This window comes from Saccostrea echinata, unplaced genomic scaffold (genome assembly GCF_033153115.1).
Source record: "Saccostrea echinata isolate AGI-Se365-2 ecotype Australia unplaced genomic scaffold, CSIRO_AGI_Sech_v1 ptg000010l, whole genome shotgun sequence".
Lineage (NCBI taxonomy): Eukaryota > Metazoa > Mollusca > Bivalvia > Ostreida > Ostreidae > Saccostrea > Saccostrea echinata.
This window is the reverse complement of record NW_026889759.1, coordinates 11,424,364-11,437,020: the sequence shown is the minus strand read 5'-3', so window position 1 is coordinate 11,437,020 and position 12,657 is coordinate 11,424,364. Positions and strand designations below refer to the sequence as shown.

At 31.7% G+C, this 12,657-nt stretch overlaps 1 protein-coding gene across 4 annotated transcripts; it reads left to right on the top strand.

The window, feature by feature from the left end:
- On the top strand, positions 1 to 12,165 carry LOC133184400 (testis-expressed protein 47-like). 4 transcript variants are annotated; one of them, XM_061319460.1, is made up of 8 exons: positions 7,747 to 8,043; positions 8,139 to 8,208; positions 8,374 to 8,477; positions 8,616 to 8,879; positions 9,218 to 9,281; positions 10,102 to 10,203; positions 11,498 to 11,528; positions 11,935 to 12,165. In XM_061319460.1, exons 1-7 carry the CDS (start codon positions 7,837 to 7,839, stop codon positions 11,521 to 11,523), a joined length of 837 nt encoding a protein of 278 aa, XP_061175444.1. In that variant the 5' UTR covers positions 7,747 to 7,836; the 3' UTR covers positions 11,524 to 11,528; positions 11,935 to 12,165. The 4 variants fall into 4 exon arrangements, with proteins under 4 accessions (XP_061175446.1, XP_061175444.1, XP_061175445.1 ...); XM_061319461.1 differs by having other exon boundaries at positions 11,498 to 11,534; XM_061319462.1 differs by lacking the exons at positions 7,747 to 8,043; positions 11,498 to 11,528 and adding an exon at positions 1 to 117.
- The last annotated feature ends 492 nt before the right edge of the window (positions 12,166 to 12,657 follow it).

The following is a 12,657-nucleotide window of genomic DNA, read 5'->3' as shown; positions in this document are numbered from 1 at the left end:
TTGGAATTCATAAACATCATGGCGTCTGCCATGGACGTTCGCGCCGATTCAGTATTGGAGGGGCACAGACCCTCATTGTTAGAAGTAATTGAAGACAAAAACAGGGCTCTCAATAAGGTAAACATATAAAGAATCAATTTCTGGAATAGAATGGAATGTAAACATTGTGTAACGTTTGGAGTACTACTTCTTACTGTAAACATGGTAAACATTGTGTTGTATGACGGGATGTTTTCGTTTTTAACATTGATTCCGAAGCATATTTTAGGTCTTGATGGAGTTTGATATAGATAAACTCTCTTTGGACTTGTGATTAGTTGGAGTCATTATCCAATATCTAAGGAAAAAAATCTCCCCTCGCAAAAAATTAAGGGGAGGACCGGGTTTTAAGTTTTAACCCTTTCGACGCCAAAGCGACATAAATGTCGTTTACTGTATCAACGCCAAACCGACAAAAATGTCGTTTTTTTGATAAATGTTTTACTTTTTCAATTAACCATATACGGTATGTGTCATGAAACACAATAATATCTTTTATTTTGACACAAGTATAGGTCTTTATATTTACATAGGTACTGGTCTAAATGTGACGTCATATTTCTTACATTGACGTTAAATAATGACGTCAGCATTGGAGTACGCTAGCATTGTAAATAAAGTATGGCGCACTTTCCGTTAGCAAATTTTAAAATGTTTCATTGCTGCCAGAAAGTTTTACACTTATTTTCTCCGGTGATACATAGCCTACATGCATGTATTTTTTTTTTCAGAGAAAGAGAGAGAGAGAGAGTTCTTTATATAGTATAAGTGGTTCTTTATTCTGAATAACAAATTATTAAATGTATTTAGCCATTTTATTCCCTAGTTAATCATATTGATATACACGATTAGACAGACTCAGTGTGTAGCGTCGATTTCCAAATGAGTGTTGGGTGGTGGTGGGTTTAGGGGGGGGGGGAGCAGAGATAATTGACAAGCCAAAAAAAAAAAATTCCGAATAAATAGGCAACCGTGAAAAGTTCAACCTGAAAAAGAGATCCCATCTTTGTTCGAATATTAATACTGGTAACATGGGATTACAGCAACAAATGAGGAGGGGAGGAGGCAAACTGTCCCTATATAAATAATTCTATACTAAATTAACACACAATCGGAGAATGGGGGCACAAATTTTTGCAAAAAAAATAAATTTTGATAAAAAAAAATTTTGAAATAATGGATCTTCAAGAACATTATACTCAGTGCTGAAGAAATTAACAATTACATCGTCAGTGATTTTATGCTTGAAAATAAGTATGAAAAAGAATTAACAAACAGTATATTAAACAATAGATTAGATGTAAAGAAAGTATGATAGAACTTCAGATAAATGTTCATATGGCGACATCTTTTGAGAATAAATCACTGATCTAGAAGGAAAAAATACTTTTACATGTAACAAGTGGTTATGGGTGTCATTCAAATGTTCAAAATCAACAACCACTTCACACCAATTGCAATCGGAAGGCACAAAGACAGTCAAGGAATACATTATGGGAAAGATAAAAATTGAAGCAACGGTGATGTTTTGAGCAAAAAACAAAACAAAACCAAATCAAACGAAAAAAAAAATAATAAAAAATAGAAACAAAACGGAGATTCGTGCAAAACTTTGATGACCGTGAAATATGCAAGAAAGCGGTTTTTTATTTTTTTTTTTTTAAACTGATTATTGAAATAAATTAGCCATGCTTGGAAGTCGATTTTCAACTCTGATGCATGTATCTCGACATCCCGGATATCTCGACATTTTCCGAAAGTTCCGTTGACATGTACATGACCTTGAGGAAAAAGGACACATGCACACCCTTACACACGACCTTTGTGCTTTTAGAGAAAAAAAAAAAACATTTCTAATCCAATCGTGTGGTAACAGGCAAAAATACAAGTCATATGTTCTGTAATTTCAAGATTCCGAGAAAAGGTTATTTTTAAAATAATAACTAGGAAAATGGCTAAGTCGCCTATGAAGAGAGTCGAGTAGAGCGATGAAGTTTCAAACATTAGATGGATATTGCTTAACTGCATCGCCATATACAAAACATATTAACTTATTAACGTATTATTTAATTATATGTACATTTTATTGCATCGAAGTATGAAAAGCTAAGATGTCAGATTAGCTGATGTCACGGAGGAAGCTAAATAGATGACCTTACTTGCGTAAAAGTAAATTCAAGTTTCAATTTCAGATTTAATGCAACTGTATTTCAATTTGCTCAGAAAAGCCCAGCTCCGTTAAATGTGCATATATAGAAAAGAGCCAAGAGCAGTACAACTATCTCTTTGATCAATTTTTTTTTTATTTAGAACTTTTCGTTAATATGAGTTGGAATCCAGACAATTGCTATAAACATATTAGTAATTAATCTCTCGCGAGATTTTATCAATTCCAGGAATCCAAAAAGGTCATTTCAGATCAATTAAGCGCAATGATACAAGGAATTTGAAATGCTAAGCTTTAATAGGCTTAAACATGACACGTGACTGACGGCTATATTTCTATGTCCACCAGATGATAGTTAGATCGCGAATTGTTAAATCATTCCGACATCATTAAATGGCAAGATTGGTAATATGCTGCTTACGTAATTTCCACCTATTAGAGTCAAAACATTTGATGATAGACAATGTGTCTGAGAAAACATGGGATTGAAATTCTAATTCGAAATTCATTCTCAATCCACCTCAGCTACTCTAGTACGCACTGTGTTAGTGATAGATCCAGAAGACATATAATGTCAATTTCGGAATGGTTTGACATTTATATAAATCAACTAGAGGTTTTTGTCCAATGTTTTTGTTTTATGATTGATTGATTATTATTGTTAAACGCCGATAATAATCAATCATTCATGAAACAAAAACATTGGACAGAAAGCTCTGATTTATATTAAATATCAAACTATTCCGAAATTGATTTAAGAAATAATAAGAGGACGCCCATTTGATCCCGGAGGGGGTAGACCCTAGAAGCAGAAATTTTTTTGAGTTTGGAATCCCCTTACTGACTGAAATAAGATAAAATCTCTTGAATCCTTGAAATAAATATACAATGTATTCTGTATTGTGAAGGCATGGATATAGATTAATTTACCCCCCCCCCCCCCCAATCATATGACAGTCCCATGAAAGAATACATCCATAACGTTTGCGTTTGTATTGGATTGAAAATTCTTGGAGAAAAATATATAATATAAAGATGTGCATATTGAGAGTATTTAATTCATTTTCAACATAGGATACCTGCCTTATTTCCGCAGGAAAAATGTTCAAAGACAATGGACTATTCATGAACAGAAATCACTGTTGTTTAATTACACAGAGAAAATTAATGGAAATAATGAATTAATTTACTTATTCTTGGTCTAATATAATGCTAAGAATATTTTAATCTACTACAGTTTGTTAAATTAACTGCAAACAACCATTTTTTCTATCTTACTTCTAAGAGCAGATCACTCTAATTGCATAAACTACGCTACAAGTAGAACTCTTTAGTGTGCAGTGTTTAGACCTTAAGTGTATTGAAAACCAGCCTCAAACTTGAATTTCAATTCAATGTTTTCTCAGACGTCCGTGTCGAATTGTACCCGCCCATACCATTATCGATCATCAAATAAGATGGAAATGGCGTAAGCTGTATATTTCCAATCTTTCCAGTTAATGTTCCGCGGTGTTAGGAATCTATTTTACGAACACCAATTTGCATATGTTTTCTTTTTGAGATTTCAGTTTCGGTCCTTTTAAGAAATGATATACGATTGTTGTGTCCAAGTGAGAAAAAGAAGACCACTTTTGATACAGTTCGATTTACTTGGAAAAAAAACAACTAAGAAACTGACCATTAGTTTCAATTTTCATGAATGGAATAACCTTTCACAAAACAATTTTTTAACATTATTATGTTTCTCTTTTTTACGTTTCTATTCCATATCTAAGACAGACGAAGAAACTCAATTGTATGAACAATGGAAACTTATTTAAAATATTTTATCTACGTATTTAAAAAAAATATCCGCTTTGAAAAAAGATTTTTTTTTATTTATGACTTTTTATGAAGAGAATAAATTAAAAAAAAAAAAAAAACAATTCCACACACCAGAAATTCAGCTGAATTAATATTCCCTTAGAATCCATCTTTGATACAGAACATACTTGGGTGTTATTATCTTCTCTTAACAAAGCTAGAGGGGAAAAGGTAATTATTTACAAGCGTGGGAGAGGGGGGAATGCGTGCTTATAACTGAAATTAGTAAAGTTTTGTATTGGAATTGATTTGCTTTTTTGCGAGGGGATGATCCGCTTTATGCACGGTGCCCTTGTTTGGGTTGGATTTCTTATTTCTCTAAGGGGAATCCGTGTATTTTTTTTAAATGCGGGGGGGGGGGGGCTGTAATGTTACAAGTGCTTTATATACTTACCAATTGAACTAGAGTATTAAATATAAAAAAAAAAATTGTGTGGAATTCTATTATTTATTCGACTGAATATGAACCGTTTTCTGAATATAAACCGTTTTCAGATCCTAGATTTCTAGACTCGATCCCTCCTCCTCCCTTACGAAATAACTGATCTGCCTCTAGTAGTATGAACTAAGGCGTCTTTTTCTTAGGACATACTAGTAGCTTAGAAGAAAAAAATCAAATTTTTCTCAAGTTTTATGTGTCAAAATGATTAAAATTATTTAAATAATTTTTAGAGTGTTTTGAAACTGAATTTGACACACGCGACTTTATTGCGTTTTCAGTGAGTAACGTCAAAGTAGTTTTGAAGTGCCTTGCTAACATGTTCATAAAATACTGAAAAAAATCAGATTAAAAAAAAAAAATTATACATGTATTTCCATTCAGAAAGGACCAGGCTATTTAAGGGCCCTTTTCTCATGACGACAGTCATATACTTATAACATTTATTGGAAATATTATTTGAAAAAGCTCAAGATTAAACTCTCTTTTGTTATATTTAAGATTTTCCTTTGCGTACGTTAGCTACAGGATAGATATTGGCTAAATTTACTTGATGGCGATTAAAAATAATGATGATGAATATTATTATACGCATTTTCCTTGAAAACTATAAACATCCTATTACCTTAACTAAGCAGGTGCTTGTTCCATTATCAATTTGACGATTTTTCCTGAAGCAATTATTTTACGTCTCAATTGACGTCATAGTACGGCATCCATGACGTTATAGACGTAACTTTATTCGGCGCCGAAAGGGTTAAAAAATCAGAATATACAAACAGGACCTGAATAAATACTAGGGGCCTACAGCATCTTAAAGAGTGTAAATATCAGTCAAAAATTCGCCATTTCATTATTTTCACTATATATTTGACTGAAAAAAATTATTTAAAAGTAATTGAGGGGGGGGGGGGGGGGGGTTAGCCCAATTTCTGAATTTGATTTTTTCTTTTTTATATACACAATATTTTCAATTACGCAAAATTGTATTCAAATTTTCTTTTCTTCAGCTGCTAAACAAACTTTGTTACTTATATACAGTTGAACTTCGGTATCTCAAACATAGATATCTCTAAAGATGCAGTTATTAATCAACTGCAGCACAATCTTTCTATCCTAAAAGGGTCCTTATCTGCACATGATGGTACAAAATTATTAATAGTATCTTAAATTTGACAAAAATTATGTTTTATGTTTTTAGTTTTGGAATTTTCAAAACAGTAATATGTAGAGCAATATTTTTTTAAAGGGGGGGGGGGGTCAGAAATGTGAAGAAAAACTTTTCATAAAATTGGTAATTTTTCAAATTAATGTTTAACTGTAAAAAAAATTATAGATTCCTTATATCGACTGAACACATAATCCTTGAACATTTTTATATATAATATCTTATTTAGCCAAAAATATAATTATGTTCCATTCCACTTAAATTGAGTATTATAAACACTTGGAAAGAAATAGTTGATAATATCAATTAATAATAAATCTTAGGAAAATTTGGGAAATTAATGATACATCAAGGATATTCAATGTTTTAAAGTTGGGTATGGAAATTATTTCAGGAGTGGGGCAAGAATTTTTATATTTTCAGTTCACAAGTCCAAAGCATGATCGAGGTAAAATATTGTAATGTGCAACATTAGCCAAGCAAATGTTTGGTGATATGATTTTTATCAACCAGGCATTACACTCAGGGTTTGTTAACCTTTTTAACTCAGGTTTTTGTTATATACAGTTATAAAACACCTATAATATAAAATGTTTTCTTCTTGATTGGATAACCACTAACTGTGGTTAAGGGGTATCTCTTTGGTCCAGCATTACTGTCTCCTGGCACTTCTCCCACCTAAGTGGTATTCCACCTCTCTGATAAACCAATCAACTGTCTTATAAGGTATAAGCTTAGCCATTTTTCCTCTGCAACTGTTTGCCTTATTCAGGTCTTATAACAATGCATAAGTAATAAACAGCCAAGGTTTATCAACTTCATCACTTGAGAGGCTTCTTCCACACTATTATATATTGTGTATTATCAAAGTGCAGTCCCTGTACCAATTGACAGTTCCAACCAACTTAAATGATCTTAAAAATTAAATTGTAGTGTTTCAGAAATTAGATATAGGGACTATGTCCAACATTTTTGGTGAAACTAAATGATAAAACTAATTCAATTTCCATAAAACAAAATGATATCCTGTCTCAAGAGTAAAATGAAATCAATTCCTTATCCAACTACAAAGCAGATGAATTTTCTATTTACATATGTATTACATTTTCTTTGAGTTTCTTTTCTTTTTGTCCTTATGCCTTCTAATTAATAAGCTGCCTTTTTGAAGCCATTGTGAGATTGAAAATTGTAAACATGGATCAATTTAACAACAATTTGGAGAAACTTTTGACAGTTTTAGTCAATGTCAGGAAAGTTTATTCACTCTATCTTACAGTATTATACAGAGTATATTTGTAACTGCACAGCTTCCCTGTCTGTCTTGTGACCAAATTGACAGGTAAATACCATCAGAACTTTGGAAAGCTTTGCCACAAATATGTTATTTTCACTGTGAAAATAACATTTTTCTTATTTTCACATTGAAAATAACATATCTGTGAAATTATCAATTTTATGCATTGCATAAACTACAGTATTTCACTTTTGAAAATGAAATAAATTCCAATACTTGTCAGTTTCAATTTAGAATATTCCTTTAGGAAAACTACTTTTGATAATCAAAGACTTTTTTTAATTAGTATTTCATTAATTATATCAATGGTTAAAAAAAAAATATTCATATACCTTTGTTCAACATCATGGATTTTGTTAGTCCATCAAGTATATATACCAGTAATTAAACAGCTCTCTTCTTGCTTTTTCTTCACAGAGAGTCTGTTGAGAGTTTCACAGGTGTTCAAGTTTTATAGATCCATTAAGTTTACAGCTATAATCATTTGCACATATTTAAGTCTCAAGATTACATTGTAAAACACTGATTAGATAATATAGTTAGTTGTTGATATGTATGCTATACTCAGGAACACTAGGAGAATTTCAATCATTGTATGAGGGATATTTGAGCAATAGACATAGTTGATCTAGTTAAACATACTTGAAAGACGCACAAAACGTGTACATATTTGCATAGTTTTCTTAAGTAAATAATCCAGCATTAAAGCAATGCATCTGATAAAATATGGGCTGGAACTCCAATTTATTGATTATAAGTGTCCAAGAACACCGTATTCTTGTTGCTGGGGTACACCAGTATAGTTACAGATATTGAATAACAAATCACCTGGGGACGGAAGTTTATTAGAAACTCATTTTCCAAATATGGCGGAAAGTCCGGATTTGACAAAGAAAGATGGCTCAGAGGTTGAAGTTGCTGAGGAAGAATCTGATGGTCAAAAATCTCCCTCAGGTCGACGGAAAAAAGTGAAAAAAGTCTCTCAAGTGAAATCTAAAAAACAGGGAGAGAAGAGATTTGATTGGCCAAAAAAGAGTTTCTTTGAAATTGTGTGTCTAGAGGGAAATGAAATGGTTAGAATGAAAAGCTGAACAAACCTTTCTTTGCAATTTGCAAGGCTAAAAAAGTAATTGCATATCAATTCCAAAGTGTATTATTCTCTTTTCAGAAAAATCTGGTTCACAGAGCAATATTCATTGGGAAGCTGAAGGAGGGGGCAGATAGAACTGAAGTTGGCAGTAAGATTTTCTCTTTTATATACATGTGGGATAGAAAAAAATGTAGCCAGAATAAATCTTTATTATATTGTAAAATTGCATTAGATTATATGGGTTGAATACTGTATTTCCTTACTTATTAAGAAGTATATATAGACTTGTTAATTTTATGTGGATGGTTTTCAGGTTACCATGAACAACTTCTGAAAAACCTACAGAACACCAACCAAACAGAGCCCATTACAGGTCTTCTTCTTGTCTACATGAAACATATAGTTCACGTAATGGAGGTTAGTATCAGATATTCTGCTCATTTCTATATTATTTTGGGTCCAATTTGTCAATGTCAACATATCAGTTCTATTTACTACAGAGGGTGAAAAATCCTATGTTGTGTTTATGTTGTAACAATATTTGCTCTTATGCAGTGTTCATCAGATGCAATTATGGCCATGGTTAGAGATTTAAAAGAAAGCAAGAGCTCTGAAAAAGGATTCTTGGAGAATGCAAAAATTTTAGTGATATCTCATGACATACAGAATAGGTTATATCAACAGTGGAGTTTTAGACAGTTGGACATTGTAGCCGCTCGCCTTGAGGCTCATGATTCTAATGAGTCAACAGACAAAATCGTGATTGACCTGGTTACTCAACTTCTAAAGCTTGGCAATGCTCTTGCAAAGACACCCAAGGTAATACCTGTGTTTATCTCTGTGGATTGAAATTTTTGTATTTTTTTCTTGCCAAAAATTTTAAAATTTTATGTATCATTTCAAACCCAACTTCCCAACTAACAGTTTTCAAAATCTTTCTTGATATGTTATAGCCATGTTAGCTGCAATAATGCAGCCCTCTCCAATTTTTTTTTTTACTTGACTCTCAATCAACACCTTCCTACTTGCAAAAAAATATATTGGAGAGGGCTATTATTGCAGCTATTCAACAATCAGTTGCAAGTAGATTACAGATAGGTCCTAATAGTGAACCGGAATGGTTCTTTCATCTTATTTTCCTGCATTTAATTTTTCAGTTGAACCTAAAAAATGTGATGGATTCCTTACATGAAAAACTTCCAGACCTCTTACCACAACAAGGTATATAATGATTTATAGTGAAAAGAAGTACAAAAAAGCCCTTGTATACTGAACATATATTAATGGAGAATTTCTGTAACAGCAGTTCTTTTTCCCCAAAGCACTAGTAAAATGTACTTCAAAACAACAAAATATATATTAAAAAAATAAATACTTTTGACCATTCTTGGTTCCAAGTAACTGTATGTTTGGTTGCTGTAGCCAGTTATTAGGGTTGGGATGATATATCGAGATATCAATATAATGTCGATTTTGTGTGAGGACGATAGGCATATAGATACGTATGAAGTAATATCGAAATATCACTAAAAAATTCTGACTTTGTTTTTCTTTGTTTACCTAACATTTTGGATTAAATATATAAAATAAATATGCTAAATATAAATATGAAATACATTATAATTAACACCTCTTGTGTGATATAATTTTGCTTTACAACAGATATATCACTTCTTTGAATAAATTATTCTTATTTGCTATGTAATGTTTTGTTTATTTCAATACAAAAAAAAAAGATTTTATAACCAATTCACATATCGTGATACATATCGTATCATGGCTCAAATATTGTGATATGTATCGATATAGAAAACGCTGTATCGTCCCAGCCCTACCAGTTATACATTATCTCAAAAGGCTGTTTTTCATGCAGTTCTTAAGCATCTTCTCAAGGGTTCCTATCTGCTCTTATTCTCTTTCATGAAGAAAATGGTTTTTAACATACAATGAAGAATTAATGTAAAACAATGACACCATGATATATTCATGTAATTTTTTACACTTGTATAAGAAGAGCTTACTACTGGCTTGTCTTTATTAGGTGTTCTACACTACTTGATGGAAGATGAAGACCCCTGTATGATTTCACTGGAGGAGTATATTGAGCTGGAAGAACACCCATATGATGTTGTTCTCGAAAGTGGTAAGTTTCTGTGACTAAATATTTCAGTAAAAGATATTTCATTAAAAGTTTAGTTCGTTAGCTTTGAAGTAATTTAAGTTAAAGTCTTTACCTACTTAAAATTGTGGTATTGAACATTGTAGTGTTGAACATTTCTTTTAAGTCCCCTGTTTAAGTTTAGAAATGGTTACCAAGAGTCTGAGAATTTATTTTAAAATTTAAATTAAGTTTGTAAAAACTAGCCCAACTTTTTTTTTAAGTATATAATTTTCAAATCTGGTTCATAAGCTTGACTAGCAATGTTCATACTTATCTCCTTGCTAATTAAAATTAATTAAGGCTATTACTGACAGGCTGGCAATGATTGAAATATTTTTAAGAAATGTAATTCATTAAAAAAAAAAATACATGTAAAAGTACCATGCTTTCTAATATATGCTTGTGTGATATATTTAATATATTGGCTTATAATATTATTGTCTTTTTTCATTGCAGAAGGTAACATCTTCACATTACTGTACTTTATATGTAGATTTTCATCTTGCCAAGTTATCTGGATGGGTTTTTTTTTTAAAATTATTATTAAATTTGATTATCATACTCCAAAAACCTATCATCAGGATGACTTGGTTCAGTCACACTATAATCACCAGTCGTCTGCTGGTACCAAGACCCTTGAATGTCTCTCAAAAAGATATACTGTTGTTTTACAGAAATCAAAAGAATAAAATTGCTTTTTGCTTTCAAGTGCATTTGCTTCGATTTGATGGGGTGTACATGGCCTGGTGCAAAAAGGCATTCAAAGCTCTTGTTCACACTACATGTTATGGTTATGAGGGTGCAATTCTTGCAGATTAACGGACTCTTCATGATAAAAAGCACTTCTTCAGTTTGTGACATACATGCTGATTTACAACATTCTACAGTTTATATCACAGAAATGGATGACTGTTCTACTGCTTTGAACTGTAATGGTTGGGCCGTGGATATCAACCTGGATAGCTCAGTTGGTAGAGCACCCGACTAGTGATGCAGGGGTTCCAGGTTCAATTCCTGGTCCAGCCATATATTTTCTTCTTTCCTGTTACCTTGATTTCCTCTTCATTTCAGTCAATTTTTTATTCCTTTATACCAATTAAAAAACTTGTATATGCAATACATAAAGCATGTTGTATGTTGCTGCATATATGTTTGAAAATCAGCATGTATGTTTTAATTGAATTAATTTCTACTGTTGGAAGGTGGTTGGTCACTATGAATGCTAATGGTCAAGAGAATCCCACACCTTATATATAATTGTTTACCATTATTTTAGCACCCCCACACATGGACATAACGTAGTATAGGTACTGGTATGTCACCATGATTATAGTCAATGCATGTCACCATTGAGTATTGTATTCATAGCATGGTTTATGGATTTCCTTTCTTTTATAAAGTGTTGACCTTTTTTTCAAATTTAATAATGAATTGAACATCAGTCAATTCAAATATGTAATAAAAAATCTTATGTTAATTTTTTTTATTTTCAATATATACACATACTCCTCTGATTTGTTAATTATGAAAAAAAAAATGTTTACATGTATGAAGCCATCATTGTTTTTCAACAGTAGATATAAGTGTACATATGAAAGCTTTAATATGTACTTGAATCATTTATCAAATATAATAACATGTATGCGATTCTTTTTCATCTAAGCCTCTCTCCTGTGAAATTACAAACATTGATTTTAACGTTACCTTTTTCAGAGCTGGTGTGGCCTTTACCCACAAGATTATTCCCTTACAACTAGACCTTCACAAAGTTATTTGACATTTCTTCAGCGATTCCAATATATGTGATGATAATTGACAACTAACAGGACTGGATTACTAAATCGCATTGTTACTGTATATAAAAACATAAGTTGTTCATGTCTTTTATACCGTATTTATGACAATAAATATTCACTAAAATATTATTAAAGCTTCGATATGTAACTTTTTTATTGATTTCTTCAAAAGTTTTTATATTTACAATATGCCTTGCAAAAAAATTATTTTAACAAAAAAGATTTTCTTGCATGTAAAGTTTCCAGTTACTAGTTTTGACAGAAAAAACACAAACACATACATGCAGCTGTGACATTACAGGAGTGTGGCACCTATCAGTTTGTTGCGTGTAAAAAATAATTTTGAATTTTTTATGGCCAAAAAAGTACATCATTGAAATTAGCATTTACAGTTTTGATGCATTAAACTGAGTATGTAATGTTTAGATTCTGGATCATCAAAATTATGACCAGTAATAAGTTAGTGCCGATATAATTTCGGTCATTTGTGAAATAATCTGAAATCAATACTCCAAAGTGACCTTCTGCACTAAACATGGCATGAAGATATTAATCAAACAAGATCAATTACTGTAAGGTTATAACAACCATATCTGTCTCAAGGGTTCTACTTTAATGAAAGATTGGGTCACAAATCCTG